Source organism: Eschrichtius robustus, chromosome 5, assembly GCF_028021215.1.
Source record: "Eschrichtius robustus isolate mEscRob2 chromosome 5, mEscRob2.pri, whole genome shotgun sequence".
In the NCBI taxonomy this organism is placed as follows: domain Eukaryota; kingdom Metazoa; phylum Chordata; class Mammalia; order Artiodactyla; family Eschrichtiidae; genus Eschrichtius; species Eschrichtius robustus.
The window spans coordinates 90116854-90135507 of NC_090828.1; the positions used below are offsets into that span (position 1 = coordinate 90116854).

Sequence of the window (18654 nt, forward strand, 5' to 3'; positions counted from 1 at the left end):
CTTCTCTTGTGCAAATGAGTTGTTTAGGGTTTTATTATTTAATTGTTAACTTAATTTTCTCATTAAGATAAAAAAAATCTTTGGGTTGTGACCAGATGATTTTCTTATATTTATCTTTGGAAATATTTAAGCCAGCTAGATAAAGAGTTTGGCACTCCAAACTATGGCTACCTATTCAACCTGCAATCAATGCACAGGGACAAATCTCTGTGAAACATTGAATTTGCTATCCTGTTAATGGATCCTGAAATATATATAAATACAGCACAACTTTTGATGTTTCATTCAAATCATTTGTCCAGACCTTGCTGCATTCTTAAAATCCATAGTATATCAAGTTTATCTATACACCCAGAGTATTAGATCTTGATTTACATAGATAATATGTTCAGAAAAAATTATATTTCAAATTAGTAATATAAATGAGTTCTCATATGAATTCAACTTGAGATATAGCCATGTAGTTTATTGTCTTATAGCATCTAATAATTAATAATAATATAATAGCTAATTAAGTCATTTACAAAGCATTTTTTACTTTTAAAAATGTGGTTTTATAAAACATTGTTTGATATTATAGACTGTAGAACCTCATTATCTCCACACAAATGTTAATTTGTGAAACAAATCCCAGTGGGCAACTCATAGATTTATTCATTGTCGGTTTACTTACAGTTAAGCCTTTGGCAAACTCCTATGTGGACACTATATAACTAGGGTTTGGGGCAGCCTTAATTAAACTTTATAAGTTTGTGACAGTTGTATAGAACTATAATAATTGAACAAAGGAAATGTCACCAGTTAATTAAAGGCACACATCTGAGAGGCATAATTAAAATTTTACGTGTAGGAATAAATTTTTCCTCATTCCTTAAGGTTTTTTGTAATAAAGAAAACTAAAAACTAGATATATGAGCTGTATCCATATAAGAAGGTACTACAAAATGAAATAGCTTGACATTGATTATATCAACAAGGATCCATGTAGTTAATTTCTGTGACCTGCTCATAGGAGGATACATTTAAGATAAAGTTTGCATTGGCAAAGCAATGGAAAATAGAATAAAACATTGAATTATTCAATCATTTTATATAGAAAATAGAGTATAATTTATGGAATTATTTTTTCATCACAGATATAATGGATATTTATGTAATTATATGTACAATTAATCTTCACTTTTATGAATATTTATTCTCTAAGATATGTTCATTCTGTGTGGTATTTTCCATACTCTTATAGGTCTGTTATTTAGACTTTTAATGTTTCTATCAAAATGAATCAGGGTTTTCTACACAATTGATTTAGAGGAATGGAGCAAGAAATTTTGTAAATTTGGGAAAATATTCTCAAATACTCCCACTCAAAGTTTGGAATTATGCATAAAGGAAGGCAATTCTAATTTGGGAAGTTTAAATATATGTAAAACTGGCTAGGTGAAGAGATGATGGTGCAATTTTTTATAGTAGGCAATTCATTTGTATTGAATTATTTAAATGAATTCAACAAGAAGACAGCAGAAGCTCTCTTTGTGGTGCCCTCTGTCACCACATCTGTGTATTCTGGCAGTGAAAGATTTTATTCCCAGAAATGAAGCCAGAGGAAAGAGGGCTCCCTTGAGGAAAGAAAAAAAATCAAAATCTTCTCACTGCAATGGAAAGGGCCCTTATAATAGCCAAGTAGATGGAGATAATTTTCTATCTCATTTATTCAAGATCTTTCTGTCCAGACAACTGCCCCAAATATGTTGGTAGCATATGTGACTGCCATCAATTATGATCAAATATGACAGCCCTAAAAACGTTTACTCAAAGGCAAGTTAAGCTAGGAAATTTGGGGCACCTTCGAAACAGCATGAAACAGATGATGAAACATATATACTGATGTCTCTCAAGTCACATATATATCTGGGCTGTAAAGTACACAGTCACCTAATTAATATCTTGATAAAGGGTGAACATACATTTAAACAGTCCCTCTTTGTTTTTCTTTCACTTTATATTTAAATGAGGGCTGTTTTTAATTTAAATTAAGCTTGATGTCTTAGGTCACTTAACATAGATATTGATTATATTTAGAAAGTGGTAAAAGCTGGATATTTGGTCCTATTTGCTTTTTAAGAATCCAAGAAAATAAGTTGAAAATATAAAATTGAAAACATAAAACAGTACATATAGTTTAACAAATAAGCAACTTATGTAGCTATGACAAATCAATGGAAAAAACACACAAAAAACATAAGGAGCAAGTGGCAGAACATGCACATATATGAACACAAACATATATAAAAGCAGAGAAAAGAGGGAAAAGAGGGAGGAGGAGCCCAGTCAGACATAGGTGAAACCAGCATTCTTAAATCAGTACCAGAAGAAAATGTTCATGGTACAAGCCTTGCAGCAAGCAATTTTGAATTACTCAGCAAGAGTTGCAGGGCAGAAATAGACATGCATGTAGAGAACAAACGTATGGACCCCAAAGTGGGGAAAGCGGCGGCGGGGTGCTGGTGGTGGGATGAATTGGGAGATTGGGATTGACATGTATACACTAATATGTATGAAATGGATAACTAATAATTACCTGCTGTATAAAAAAATAAATAAAATTCAAAAATTTTTAAAAAAACAAAAAACAAAACAAACAAAAAAGTTTCAATGTCCTTTAACTAAATAATGTCACTTTTAGAAATATATTCCAAAGGATTACATAATAATAAAAAGTAAAATATTTAGAAGTGAAAATGTTCAATGTAGTATTGTTCATAATATAAAATTGGAGATAAAAACCTAAATTCAAGTAGTTAATATATAAAATATAGCATATCTAAAAGATGAATATTATACAATAAACAAAACTATAATTGTAAACTATATAGTAATAGAGAAAAATATTCACATTTTATTTTATAGTTAAAAAGCACAAGAAAAAACCTGCTTGTATACTATGAGCCCAATATGGAAAAATTGCATATGTAATAGGTCCTTCATTATACTTCCGTATTTTCTAAATGTTCCACCATGCTTTATTGTTAGAATCAGAAATTAAAATAACACTACTTATTATCATTGTCAGGATCATGATAATTAATATATATTGGACTGCTTACTAAGTGCCAGGCACTGTTCTTGGTCCTTGAATCTTCATAATAAACCTATGAGAGAATGAAAGTAAGATTCTCTCTAATCGTGCTGCTGGCTTCATGAGTCATAGTTACTGGTTCGTTTGGACCATATGGTGAGAGCAGTACTGAACTATTTAGTCTTATAGCTCTCTAGGCTAATGTCAGAAGGCTTGAGTTGGCTTACTTGTATTCACAGAAAAGACAAAAATGTTCCAGTCTCATTTCCACAATGCTGGCTAAAAATGAACGTTCCATAAGTATAAATAGATTGTGACCTATAATTTGAAACATGTCAGAATATATTAAGTAGTACCTGGGGGGGAGCTGGATAAAGCCCACGGTTCTTTCTTTTCTTTGTCAGGCTTTGCTGAATAGTTCTCTGTAATCTTTGTAATACTTAAGACTACCCAACAGCTATAGTCAACTTGCTAAAATTACGTATAAACGGGCACTCACTTTCAGTCCAGAAAAACATTATATTAAGTGGAAAAGTAGAATGTCAAATCTCTTTATTGAAAAGGCTAGCAATTTTTTAAAGCATTCAAAACTTTTATTACTTGAATCTAAGTCAGAAGTGAAGGCAGATTTCACAAAGGAGAGTAGTCTTGGGGGTTAGAGGTCAGGAGACAGGCTTTCTGATTGCAATCCAGTAAGTAACTGAATGATGCTATGATGGTTTGTCTCTTGGCTTATTATTTTATTCTGTAGGAAGGAACAAGAATGTAGCTTTTGTCCAAATAGCAAAGACGTTTTGACTAAAGATGTATGTAACTTTTAGATAGCATTTTCAGAGAGGAACATTAAATGTAAATGTGTATAAATATGCCCTGCAGTTTAAATGTCAATTAAATGCTTTTATTACTTAGACTTAATGTGTGTGTCAGACTATTTGAACGAAACAATGACTGAATGCATAGAAAACTAGTTAGGTATAAAATGTTATAACCAGGGACAAAAATTTACAAGCACAAGACCAAGTTAAACAAGGTAAGCAGCATGGCTCACATAGAAAAATGAGTATGAATTCAAATAAATTGCTTAAAAAGAGAACCAATCAATAATGTTCACTAGCAGATATCTACCACTCAGAAATAATAAGTACAGTCATGGTCGCCTAAGAAATTCACACGTAATTACTTTTACTAGCATTCTTTCATCACAATCAACCACATTTTTTCCTTAAATTTATTTTTTTAATTTTATTTTTTGTTGAAGTATAGTTAATTTACAATGCTATGTTAGTTTCAGGTGTACAACAAAGTGATTCAGTTATATATATATTATTTTTCAGATTCTTTTCCCTTAAAAGTTACTACAAAATACTGAGTAAGCTGTACATCTTCAAGTGTTGTGTTTAGACAGAAAAAAGAGTTATAATTTATTTGTCCAATATTGAGCAGAGAGGTTATTTTGCCTACTAAAATCATACAATATCAATTAAATCAAACTGATGAGTAGCATTTTTATAATCAGCTTAAAAACTGTTTATTAAATAAAGCTAGCTTTTAAAGACACACTTACAGTTTTAAATCAAGTTATTGAAAAATGCCAACAACATACACCTTAATAATATTCAAATGAAAATATATGCTTTTGAGAAACATATTGATTGATATATTACTTGACTAAAAGCTACCCAGCAAATTTTACTCTAAAATTATTAGCAAGTATGCAGTAATTCAATAATTATAAAATTTTGAAAATTTTACAAACATAATTATTGTCATATTATAGTGACTACTATAATTGAATTCTCAATTCAAATGCCAAGGATTCTAGTAACTTCCTTAATTATATTATTTTATTTAATTTGAAACACTCTATGTGGCATTTTTTAGATGTAAGCTAGCATGATTAAGTAAGAAAACTAACATCTGAGAACATAGATTATGTCAAAGTCACTTCTCTAAGACATTATCTATTATCACTGAAAATCATCAGTATTGTCTGCCCATATCAGAGAGATTTCTTTGAGTATATAACTAAAGATAACATATAGTTAAGGATTCATTTATCTAGATGTAAATTGTAACCACGTCACATAAATTCAATGCTCATTTAACAGGGACTAGTGATAAATCTTTATGATATCCATATAATTACTTATATAATAGAAAAGATTTCATTGTTGTTATGTATATTAAAATATACTGTTTTGAACTGATATATATAGATTACCTATAGGCATGTTTTGTTCAAAAGAATGAAAATGGAAAAAATGCGCATCAGGATTCCATATGGAGTTTCTTAACAAAGGCAAATGTACTCAGTGAAGTTTAAATAACGACCAAAATTGAGGATTTGTTTAATAGCAATACTAAGAGTAATAGTAATGCCAATGCTACTATTACTAATAAACCTACAATTATTGAGTACTTGCTATGTGGCGGGCATTGTGACAAGTGTTTTACCAGCACATGGCAGGCATTGCTATCACCATTTTGCAGAATGAGATCCAGTGAGGATGTCTAAGTTTTCCAAAGCCACACAATTAATAAATATGTAACCAGGTTTCTTTCTCAGGTCTACCTGATTAAAAAAAACAAAAAAACAAAAAAAAACCAAGTAATTTAACTTTGTACCAAATTTATTTAATTACTATTAAATATTCTTATGAAATATTTCAGAATCAACCATTTTCACTGAGACCATGATTTTTGGTATATAAGGGCCATGCAAGAACAGTGAAGTTTAGAGAACTCTATGAGATTCCAAGGCATTTCCATTTTTTCTTATGAGCATTATAATCTTCAGTTGTGCTAACGGATATTACTAATATTTATCATTGACCATAGATGGTTAGTGATTGTAGTTATGTATTTACCATGTTTGACATCAGCTATTACTGGTTACCTAGTTAAATTTCAAGAGTTTATTATTAATTTATGTTGTATGAAAATTTGCTGTAATAGTTTATATGAGATAAGTTTCCATTTACCTATAAACAGAAGTAATATATAACTACATTAACCTCCATTTATTATATGCATACATCTAGCAAGGCACTTTGTTAACGTGTAGTGTGGATCTTAATACGGCCCTGGGAGAGCCTTCAGTCTAGTGAAATCATGTGTGCTACTGAGGACAATGTTCATGAGAGGAATTTTCTCTCTCAGGGAGTCATGGGAGGAGTAGATGAACCTGTTGAACAGCCAGAGATATCCACACAGGGACGTAAAACAGGGAGTGAAAATGAAGGTCTGAAATTTAGGAAGGAGAATGAGCCCAGAGTCAAAAAATCAAGACCGAGACATTCATATAGAGAGATCGTTACTGAAGCCATGAAATTGGATAATATCACCAGAAAGAGATAGAAAGAGAACATAAAGGCAATTAAAAAAGAGCAGTCAGAGAAAAAGATAGGGAAATCAACAATGCTAGTGTCTTAGAAGCCAAGTGGAGATAAAATTTTCAAGTGTAGATATTAATAAATGTAAAATTAATGGAGAAAATTTGAGGAGGAGGAGGATTGAGGAGAAATCAGTAGATTTAGGGATTAAGAGATTAGAGGTAAGCTTTGCAAGAGTACACAAATATACAGTAAAGACAACACCAACACTAACTTCTCCATGCCTAATCCTTTCTTACCAACAGGGAATCAGAGTTGATTTGTAGGAGCAGTACTTACATGTTGAGAGATCTGGCCTCTCTTCAGAGGGAACAAAGAGAAGCAACAGATTGACCCATTATTTTGTATATTAAAAAATAAAAACTACAAACCCAGTGAAGGATTGGAATGTGACTTTATGATCGAAGATTTTACTTTGTCATATATTGGTAGAATTGGAAGCAGTAAGTGTAGCTTTCTTTCGAAAAAAGCTCGAGAATGTACCAAAATTTGAAGTTACACAAATAGATAGATGTGGCAAATATTAGGTTTGTTTTTGTTTGTGTTGTGTGTGTGTGTTCTTTCTTTTAATGTGTAGGATTAAGCATATTTAGAAGATAAAGAAGACAGAAGGACCCATTCTTCAAAGTTTAAAAATGTTGGAGTTTGAGATGAAGTTTGTGGGGAATACCTGTTCTATCCCAGCACTGCCACACAAACAAATTCAAATTTAATTGCATCTTAAATAAATAATGGAGATAAAGTGTGTAATTTAAGAAAATTTTCAGAATGGTTTTTCTAGAATGTTACAGTGCCTTTGTAGACAAGGGTCACAGAGTAAGTCATACCTGTAAGAGGTGAATCTCAGTAGGAATAACAATAATATTCAGAGCTAAAATGTAACTGATTGCTTTCTATGTGCCTGGCACAGTTAGAAATGTTTCTCATTTATTCTATGTGATTCTACACAACAACCCCATGAAGCAGGTACTATTATTATCCCCATTTTTACACATGAGGAAATAAACAGAGAGCTGATATTTGCCCATGGTCCCACAACAGTAATTGGCACAGATAGTCTATGAATCCAGGCAGTCTGACAACCTACACTGTTAAAGTGTTAGCTAAGAATGCTATAGGAACTAGACTGATTAGAGCCAGCAAACTCCTCCTTCCCCTTCTTCGTCAGGTCAGTTGACGCTCTTTCTGACTGAGCTACCTTTACAGGCTGTCAGCTCCCCAGCTCCCTGGATGCATCACTGCTATAAATCCATACCTTAGTCATTGTAACAGTGCTGTTTCCTTTTCACATGGCAAAATCAAATTCAGCTACCTAAAAAATCTTTATAAAATGAATCCAGTGCAACTTGTTAGGGTGCACCCAGAGAGATTCTTGAAAATATTAGCTGGAACCCATTATAAAATTCTGCAGCAGATGGTTCATTTCCCATCAGCAAACAAAAGATCTGCTGTTATCACCACACTGTTTCAAGTTAGATAATATTCTCCTGAATATGAAGATTTATACTTATCAAAAATAAATCTTCTCTTCAAAGGAAGAGAAAGTGGAGCTTTTTGAAAATAATTCAGCTGGAATCTAAATGATGAGAGGCATATTCTAGCTGGGGGACAACCTGGTCACTCTGCCCTAGTTTCAAAACAGCTGTAGATGAGATGAAAGCATGGTGTCATTTCTCTGAGCGACTGGAACAGAGGAATTTTCAAGTGCCTTAGCAGGTTGGGTTTATTTCTTTCAAACTTCTATCATTTTACTTTTTTCACTCCTAGTTTTTTAAACAAAAAGAAAAACACCTAGAAATTAAGGTAGAAAAACTTAAATCTACAATGTATAAGTTGTATGTTGTATGGCACTTTTTCTGATTGTTCTAATGCATTTTGACTTCCCCTTATACTTTCTGTACTGTTTGTTTCACATTTAGCTCATGTTAATTTGTGTTCCTGATTGTATGTTCTATTTCTCTGTAAGTCGTTCACTGGTTCTTGTTGATGTAGATGAATTACTTCTTTTATTCAGTGCTTTCATTTTTCTTAGTGACTATGTTCTAACAATTATCTATCCTCTTCATCTTCTACCATTATTCTCATTTGTTTCTATTTGTCTGTATGTAAGCAACAGCTAGAAAACTCACTACTTTTATAAGAAAAATATTTGGCTAAAAGTTTTAAAGCAGTTTTCTGGCAATAAAAAAACATGAGGTTATTTTATACACATTACAGCTTTTAATGTGTATAAATTTTACCTTGTTTCTTAACCTATTAATAGGCATTTATCTGCCACCAAACTAAAAACACGTATAAATAAGTTTTAAAGCGATAGTACCCACTGTAAAAAATGTATATAACTTTCTTCCTTGAGAAGCAATAGCTTCTAGCATTTGTAAGTGTGTGGAGGCCTTTCAAAGTAAAATAAATAAATAAATTGTGGAGCCCAATTTATTCATTTTCTTGGAAATGCAGGTGGATTTTATTTGGAGACGTTTTATTCACTTAAGAATGCTTTTCAAAAAATACATATGTATAGAATTGTCCTTCAAAGTAGAATGTAGAATCTATGGCAACAGAAAAAAAACTTTTATCACTTTTACACTTCAGGTTTTAAGCCTTACACTTATGCATTTTTCTGACCATTCTAATTATGTTGCATGTCTACAATGGTGACAGAGGAGATGGTTGGATATTCTCTGATACTAGACAACTAAATGACATTTTCTGAGTCCTAGTTAAGTGAGATCAATAACTGAATTTCTTTGTTATTCCCTTTCATGTTATTACTTTATATTTGTACAACCTCTAAACTTTATTCTGCCCCCATTACAAATGGTAGCCATTCATTTTGCTTTGTTTTCCTTCACTTCTCCTGCAGAGCTAATTCTAGACTCCATTTTCCACTCAGTTCTTGACAGTCCAGGCAGTTAGAGAGACTCATTCTTGATATAACAGTTAACTGTGTTATGTTCAAAACACCTTAAAGCATTGTTCACCTTTCATTGTGATGTTAGTTCCCACAGAACAAATAAAATATCCAAAGATGATCTGTCAGATTTGCTATTGTGTGCTATTAACATTAGATTTGTTAAATCATCTTTAGACTACAAGTGACAGTCCTTCACCATGAATAAAAATATAAAATGAAATAAAATAGAATTCAGTAAGTGCTTATATACTAAATGCAGTTATGTGTATTTATATCAAATAAAATAACTAATATTCATAAATCTTATTACAGCTGACATGTCCACTTTAAACTTATTAAAATATTTATTTATAATAAGCCTAAGCTCATGTTTTATGTAGATACAGCAGTGATTGGTACCTGATGATTGAACACTGGGCAATATGATTGTCTCTATTTTATATTCTAATGGCCAACACAATCTGCATTACCACATGCATAGAACAAAAATAATTGAAAAGCAAAATGGACATGAAAACAGAAATACAAAGAATAACACAAGCACTTTAAAGCATAAAATGTATGTATGCATGTATAATTGTTCATAAAATGAGCTCTGATTATTTTACCTGATGTGAACCTGAGCAATCTTCTAACCCAGGCTTCGTTGGAATGTGGGGAAGCTGAGACACAGAGAGGTCATGTTACTGTGTAAAGTCACAGATTAAGTAGTGGACAGACTTTGCCCCAAATACTGACTTCTTGATTCTTACCTAGTGAAGATTCCATATAAGTAAACAATTTTGTCAACTAATTGCCTTTTCATTTCCTTTTTTTCCAATAGGGAGACCCACCTGCAGCTGTGCACTAGGGTTCACTGGACCAAACTGTGGTAAGACAGTCTGTGAGGATTTTTGTCAAAATGGAGGGACCTGCAGTGTTACTGCTGGGAACCAGCCTTACTGCGACTGCCAGCCTGAACACACTGGAGACAGATGTCAGTACTGTAAGTGAAAGCAACACCCACAAGACAGTCTGACAGCAGGCTGTGAGCTGTACATTAAGTAATCTCATCACCTAGGTCTACACTCCCTCCATTACCTCAATTTCAGCCACGCCCTATTTTTCAGGTCCACCCTCTGTCACCCCAAATCTAACAATTCTTTACGTTGTTCCTCATCCATCTCTTATTTTAAAGATTCTGTTTTTTCCTTTCCCAGCTTAGATTCCATGGTCCATCATTGCAGTCATTCCCTTGTATACACCCTTAACAATCTTGCTCCCTCTCCCCTCTCTTGTACTTTTCTAGAAAACCATAACCATGGTTAAATCCAGTTCTTCATCTGTCCTGAACTGGCACCCCACCGCTGAATGCAACTGAAAAAAAAAAAAAATAGACTGGTCTAACTTGAGGTTTTATCACTAATCTCATATGGGCACTTACTATGGTTTCCACTGTATTTCATTAATCCATTAACCCTCCTAGATGTCTGTGTCACATCTTCTCCTTTCCCCCCAAACCTCCAATACCTGTGCCCCAACTTTATTCTCAGCTTAGGAACTTGCTTCCTATTTCATTAATAAAAAAAAAAGCTGTCTAAAGAAAACTGCCACAAGCTCCCACCACCAGATCCCTCAAATTACTTTGTCCTACACCACATCCTCTGTCTTCCTTCTTATGACTAGGGACCCATGCCATGTCTAATGCTACACTGTCCACTCCTACATTATATCCCTCTTAGATTAACTCATGGACACATCTCATACAACTGTCCCCTCTTTCTTCTGCCTTATCAGTGTTTTTCTTTTTACCTAGTCCTTTCTTTAGAAACTTTCCTTTGTGCTCACATCCCTTTCTAGCTACAACTTTATTTCCCTGCTCATTTGTTTTAACCTAAGGTATAGTTGCTCTACAATATTATATTAGTTTCAGGTGTACAGCATAGTGATTCAGTATTTTTATAGATTATATACCATTTAAAGTTATTACAAAATAATGGTTATAATTCCCTGTGCTGTACAAAGTATCCTTGTCACTTATCTATTTTATACATAGTAGTTTGTATCTCTTAATCTGATACCCCTATCTTGGCCCTCCTCCCTTTCCTCTCCCCACTAGTTTGTTTTCTATATCCATGAGTCTGTTTCTGTTTTGCTATATACATTCATTTGTTTTATTCTTTAGATTCCACATATAAGTGATATAACACAGTATATGTCTTTCTCTGTCTGACTTATTTCACAAAGCATAATATTCTCTAGGTCCATCTACATTGCTGCAAATGGAAGAATTTCATTCTTTTTTCATGGCTGAGTAATATTCCATTGTATATATACATTTTCTTTATCTATTCTTCTGTTGATGGACACTTGGGTTGCTTCCATGTCTTGGCTATTGTAAATAGTGCTGCTATGAACATTGGGGTGCATATATATTTTTCAGTTAGTGCTTTCATTTTGTCCAGATATATACCCAGGACCGGAATCATATGGCAGTCCTATTTTTAGTTTTTGGAGGAACCTCCATACTGTTTTCCATAGTGGCTGCATCAATTTACATTCCCACCAACAGTGTACAAGTGTTCCCTTTTCTCCACATCCTCGACAATATTTGTTGTTTGTAGACTTTTCGATGATAGCCATTCTGACAGGTGTGAGGTGAGAGCTCGTTGTTTTGATTCACATTTCTCTAATAATTAGTGATGTTCAGAATCTTTTCATGTTAACCATCTGTATGTCTTTTTTCAGAAAAATGTCTTTTTGGGTCTTCTGTCCATTTTTTATATGGTCGTTTGTTTTTTTAATGTTGAGTTGTATGAGCTGTTTATATATGTTCAGTATTAACCCCTTATCAGTCATATCATTTGCAAATATTTTCTCCCATCAGTAGCTTGTCTTTTCGTTTTGTCAGTGGTTCCCTTTGCTGTGCAAAGCTTTTAAGTTTAATTAGGTCCCATTTTCTTTTGCCTTAGGAGACAGATCCAAAAAATATTGCTACAATTTATGTCAAAGAGTATCCTGCCTATGTGCTCTTAAAGTCTTACGGTTTCAGGCCTTACATTTAGGTCTTTAAACCATTTTGAGTTTTTTTTTTACATATGGTGTGAGGCAGTGTTCTAATTTCATTGTTTTACATGTAGCTGTCCAGCTTTTTCAGCACCACTTGTTGAAGAGACTGTCTTTTCTGCATTGTATATTCTTGCCTCCTTTGTAGTAGATTGACTGTGGGTGCATGGAGTTATTTGTGGGCCCTCTATTCTTTTCCATTGATCTATGTGTCTGTTTTTGTGCCAATACTACACTGTTTTGATTACTGTAGTTTGGAATGTAGTCTGAAGTCTGGGAAGGTTATACCACCAGCTTTGCTTATTTTTCCTCCCTCAGGATTGCTTTAGCAATTTGGGGTCTTTTGTGGGTCCATATAAATGTTAGAATTATTTGTTCTAGTTCTGTGAAAAACGTTATAGGTATTTTGATAGGGATTGCATTACATCTGTAAATAGCTTTGGGAAGTGTGACCATTTTAACAATATTAATTCTTCCAATCCAAGATCATGAATATCTTTCCATTTCTTTGTATCATCTTCAATTTCTTTAAACAATGTTTTATAGTTTTCAAAGTATAGGTCTTTCACCTCCTTAGTTAATTTTATTCTTAGGTATTTTATTCTTTTGGCTGTGATTTTTAAAAGGATTTTTGTTTGTTTGTTTTCTCTTTCTGATATTTCATTATTAGTGTATGGGAAAGCAACAGATTTCTGTATATTAATCTTGTATCCTGCAATTTTACTAAATTTATTTATTAGTTCTAATAGTTTATGGGTGGAGGCTTTAGGGTTCTCTACATAGAGTATCATTGTCATCTGCAAATAGTGACAGTTTTACCTCTTCCCTTCCAATCTGCATACCTTTTATTTCTTTATCTTGTCTGATTGCTGTGGATAGGCCTTCCAATGCTATGTTAAATAGAAGTTGTGAAAGTGGGCATCCTTTTCTGTTCCTGAATTTAAAGGAAAGACTTTCAGCTTTTCACTGTTGAGTATGATGTTAGCTGTGGGTTTGCCATGCATGGCCTTCATTATGTTGAGATATGTTCCCTCTTTCACCATTTTGATGAGAGTTTTTATAAAGAATGGAAGTTGAATTTTGTCAAATGCTTTTTCTGTGTCAATTGAAATGAACATGTAATTTTTATGCTTCCTTTTGTTAATGTGGTGTATCAAATTGATATATTTGCAAATATTGAACCATCCATGTATCTCTGGAATAAATCCAATTTGATCATGCTATATGATCCTTCTTATATATTGTTGGACTTGGCTTGCTAATATTTTGTTGAGGATTTTTGCATCTATATCCATCAACGATATTGGCCTCTTATTTTCTTTCTTTCTTTCTTTCTTTTTTTTTTTGGTAGTGTCTTTGTCTGATTTTGGTATCAGGGTAATGGTGGCCTCATAGAATGAATGTGGAAGTGTTCTGTCCTCAATTTTTGGAATAGTTTGAGAAGAATATGTATTAGCTCTTCCTTATATGTTTAGTAGAGTTTTCCTATGAAGCCATCTGATCCTAGATTTTGTTTGCTGGGAGTTTTTTTTTAAATTATTATTAGAAATTCAATTTACTACTAGTGATCATTCTGTTCAGATTATCTGTTTCTTCTTGATTTAGTCTTGGGAGGTGATTTGTTTCTAGAAAATTGTCCATTTCTTCTAGATTGTCCAATTTGTTTGCATGTAACTGTTTGTCATTGCTATTGGTTGTTATTTCTCCTCTTTCATTTCTGGTTTTATTTGTGTCCTCTCTTTTTTTCTCAGTGAGCCTGGCTAAAGGTTTATCAATTTTGTTTATCTTTATCAAAAAACCAGCTCATGGTTTCATTGATTTTTTTCTAGTTTTTTGTCTCTAATTTTATTTATTTACTCTCTGATCTTTATTATTTCCTTCCTGGTACCCTTATGGGCTTTTCAGGGTATATGACTCTTTATTTTTCTCTTGCTGCCTTTAGAATTATCTCTTTATCTTCAACTTTTGCCATTTAATTATTTGTCTTGGTATTAGTCTCTGTTTCACTTCATCTTGTTTGAGACCCTCTGTGCTTCCTATATCTAGATATCTGTTTCCTTCTTCAGGTTTTGGAAGTTTTCAGCCATAATTTCCTCAAATATATTTCCAATCTCTTTCTCTTGCTCTTCTCCTTCTGGGATCCCTATAATGCAAATGTTGGTATGCTTAACATTATCACAGAGCTCTCTTAAACTGTTTTCACTTTTTTTAGAACTTGTTTTTCTTTTTGCTGCCCTGATCGGGTGATGTCCAATCTTCTATCTTCCAGATCACTTATGCATTCTTCTCTATTACTTACTCTGTTCATTCCTTCTACTGTGTTTTTATTTCAGTTATTGAATTCTTCATTTCTGATTGGGTCTTTTTTATATTTTCTTGTTCCTTGTTAAAATTTTCACTGTGTTTATCTATTATTTTCCCTATTCAGTTAACATTCTTATTACCAATGCTTTGAATTATTTATCTGGTAAATTGTTTATTTCTCTTTCATTATTTTTTTTCATGGTTTTTCTCTTGCTCTTTCAGTTGAGAATATTTCCCTCCCTTTTCATTTTGCTTAACTTTCTCTGCCTCTATGAATTATGTGAAACAATTACCTATTTCAGTCTTAAGGGTGTTCTTATATAGAAACATTTCTATACAGACTGTGTGTGCTCAGTGCCTTTGGTGGCAGAGCTGGATTTGTCCTGTATGCAAGTCATGTCTTTCCTTAGGGTGTGCTGGCAGCTATCACCTTCGTAGGGGATGGGGCTGGAGATGGAGGGGCTTCAGCTGGAGCTGGGTGTAAGGCAAGACTTTCTCTCTGCTCGATGGACATATTGGCCCTATCAGGGCTGGGGTCTGATCCCAAGTTGCTGAAGCAAAAGCCATGAGGGTCATCCCCAAGGTACCTCAGTTTCCTTTAAGTGTGTGCTTTCCCCTCTCCCAGCACTGGGACCCTCTCCCCAGAGTAGGGTAGTGGCAAAGCAAGGGGGTCTCACATGGGCTCTCAGCCCATGTCTGTCTCAGACAGAGGTTCAAGCTGTCTCTGATGCGCTGCCTGTGCAGGCATCAGCAGTTATTTCCCTCACTGTGTTCAGATGCAGCTTCAAGTCCAAGTCCCCTTTGTCCCTCAAAGCCAATCACTCCCCATGGCCTCTATTGCCACTGCCCTGTTGTAGAATCACACTGCAGGGAAGGTGAGGCCTACATGGACTCTCTGCATATGTGGGATGTGGGCTGTGGTAGAGCAGCCACTGTCAGAGATCTGGGTGGCTTCTGATGCACTGCTTGAGTAATTGCCAATGGTGGCCATGGCTGCCCCACCAGGGCTCCACCCTGGGACCTGTCGCCTCCGTGTCCCATAGTTGAGTTTTTCTCCCCAGTTGTGGCAGCCCCAGATTGAATGCTGCACTGTGACATGCCGCAAGCAGGGCTGGAGCATTTGCTCAGCTTGGGCTGGGCACGCACAGAGGTGGTAAGAAAGCCAGCCAGGAGGTTTCAATCTGCCCTTTCTGCTCTGCCTTCGGGGTAAGCCGATATGCATGCTCTCCTCAAAAGCAGCGGTTCCTACAGCCTGTTAGTCCCAGTGGTCCTCCAACTTACCAAGGGGGCTTATCTCCCCTGTGTAGGACTCAAGCACTAAGCACCCAATCCATGGCTCTCACAGCTCACTCCTCTAACACACCCACCCCTTGATTTCCATACGACTCTGCCCATTAGAATGGGCTCAACAGCTTTTATAAAATACAGTTTACCAAGTTACCTCCAAAGACTTTGATCCTGTTAGCCTGAAATAGGACATCTATAATATTTAAAGTTTTCCAGGTATTTCACATATATGACTAAGATTGAGACCCACTGCCTAGATGATTTCAACTAATTGCATGGCTTTTAATACCATCCAAATACGAATGATTCCAAATTTAAATTTCTAGCTGAACTAGCTGTTGCCTGAATCCCAGATGTTTATACCTAAATGTCTGTTTGACAACTTGACTTGGCTCTAAATTAACCTGATTTTCTCATCCAAAAATTTGTCTACCATAGTTTTCCCTGTGTTTGTAAAGGGAAATACTCATTGTTCAGGTCCAAAAATCTTGGAGTCACTTTTGACTCCTCTCTTTCTTCTATATCCCACCTTTATTCTCACATTTACCTTTAAAACATACCCAGAATCTGAATGCTTCTCATCACCTCTATTCTCACTACCCTTATAGAAGCTACCAGTATCTCTTACCTGGATTATTACTAATTTATCTCCATGCTTCCTCTCTGCACCCTCTGTATTTATTCTCAAAACAGCAGCCACAGTTTTGTTTTATCCCCCCAAAAAACTGATTTTTGATCTCAGTCACATTTACTGAGATCTTTCTACATCTAGGCACTCTTGTAATTACTACTTTTTTTTTTTAATAAATGCTATTAATCCATTTAATCCTATGAATAAAGTAGCTATTATTTTTATTCTTATTTTACAGAGGAGGCTACTAGGGAGGCATAAATAGCCTCATGAAGATCGATCACACAATTACTAATTGGGAGAGCCAAGAGTTAAGCTCATACGATCCAACCCCAGGGTCCACACCCTTAAAAATTACTTAACATTGTGGTCCCCAGATTATTTGATATCTTTGAGGACCTCACAGAGAGTGGCCTAGGTCTCTGGTCATTGTAGAAAGTACATGGAACAACATAGAATCAAACTATATATACTGATTTATTTGAGAATCAAAAATAATATTAAATATTTTTTCTCTGATAGTATAGCAGGAGACCACTTCTGCAGCAAAGAGATTCAGTTTTTTTTGTTAAATCTTTATTTGAGTATAATTGCTTTACATTGTTGTGTTAGTTGCTGTTGTATAACAAAGCGAATCAGCCATATGCATACACATGTCCCCATATCCCCTTCCTCTTGAGCCTCCCTCCCCTCCTCCCTATCCCACCCCTGTAGGTCATTGCAAAGCACCAAGCTGATCTCCCTGTGCTATGCTGATGCTTCCCACTAGCTATCTATTTTACATTTGATGTTTCCTTTCCTATGTGTATATTCTCCTCATATTAGGTCAGCCTCTTTTCAACATATATAGATGCCGCTACCCTAATCCGATGCCCTTTTCACATTGTTCGCCCAATTTATCTCAAGTGATGTGCATCACAGACCAGCAGAGTTTATCTGGCAAATACAGTCCAGTTATATGTGTGTATCCTCCTCACATGTTGCTTGCATCCTCTCATCTCCCGCCTCTCAGCATAGCATAATAGTCCAGCACAACTCCCATCTACTAACTTGTAGGGTTTTTTTTCTTTTCAGCTCCACATTTCCCACCACACTGAATGATGTCCAAGTGAATCAGGATAATGCCAGCCATGGTCCTGCATAATGCAGACCCTACTTACTATCCAAACTATTTTTGCACCCTCTCCTTTATTCTAGTAAAACCACACTGATCATGCTTCTCCAAAGGTCAACTTCCTTGGCATTGTGACTTTCTCATGCTATTCTCTCCCTTTGAAATGCACTTTCTTCATATTTCTCCTCACCCTCATCTCTCAGTGCCAAATCCTATCTGTCTGTCTCTGTCCAGCTCAAAAATCATTTCCTTTTTGAAGTTGGTCATAACCACCCTCAGTTTGAATTAATCTCTCTGTCTTCTAAATTTTCAAGTCACTGCTTCTTTATTTCTTTTTAGCTCTATTCACTTTTACCTAGTATTATTTGTTGTGTATATTCCTTCTATTTGTCTGGGATGACCTCTTTGAGACCACACCCAACAGTGGCATTGGTCAAATAAACAAATGAACAAATACATAATCATAGATAAGTAAATGAAAGCAGTTTGGAGGCAAGTTTATAAAAGAATAATCAGTGTAATGCACAAAAGCTACATTTAATTAGGGTACAATCAAATGGTATTTTTGTGTGGAGCTGTTTCTCAGTTTCCAATTGGTCCATCATCATGGTACACCAGCCTTTTTTTTTATTGTTGTTGTTTTTGTTTAAGGTGAAGCATCACCATATTTGATTTTTTTTAAATTAAGTTAAAAAAAATACTATGTGGTCATCATTATAATGATTTGTATTCTTAAAAAGAATAAATTCAGTTGGCTTATATTTTAGTTAGCAACTTAATAGAATCACAGTCTGAGGTAGCCTGATGCATTATAAAAGGCTGCATTATAATTTTATTATCACTATTAGCAATCATAGCACCTTTTACAACAAAGCACTTATTAAAATTAAC

The 18654-nt window shown here is 34.5% G+C and overlaps 1 protein-coding gene across 1 annotated transcript in view; it reads left to right on the top strand.

Moving 5' to 3' along the window:
• LRP1B (LDL receptor related protein 1B) overlaps positions 1-18654 on the top strand; it is a 1676205-nt gene that overhangs the window by 1594601 nt on the left and 62950 nt on the right. Inside the window, exon 85 of the mRNA XM_068543688.1 lies at positions 10206-10367. Within this exon, the coding sequence (XP_068399789.1) occupies positions 10206-10367 (162 nt within the window). The remainder of the gene's footprint in view (positions 1-10205; positions 10368-18654) is intronic.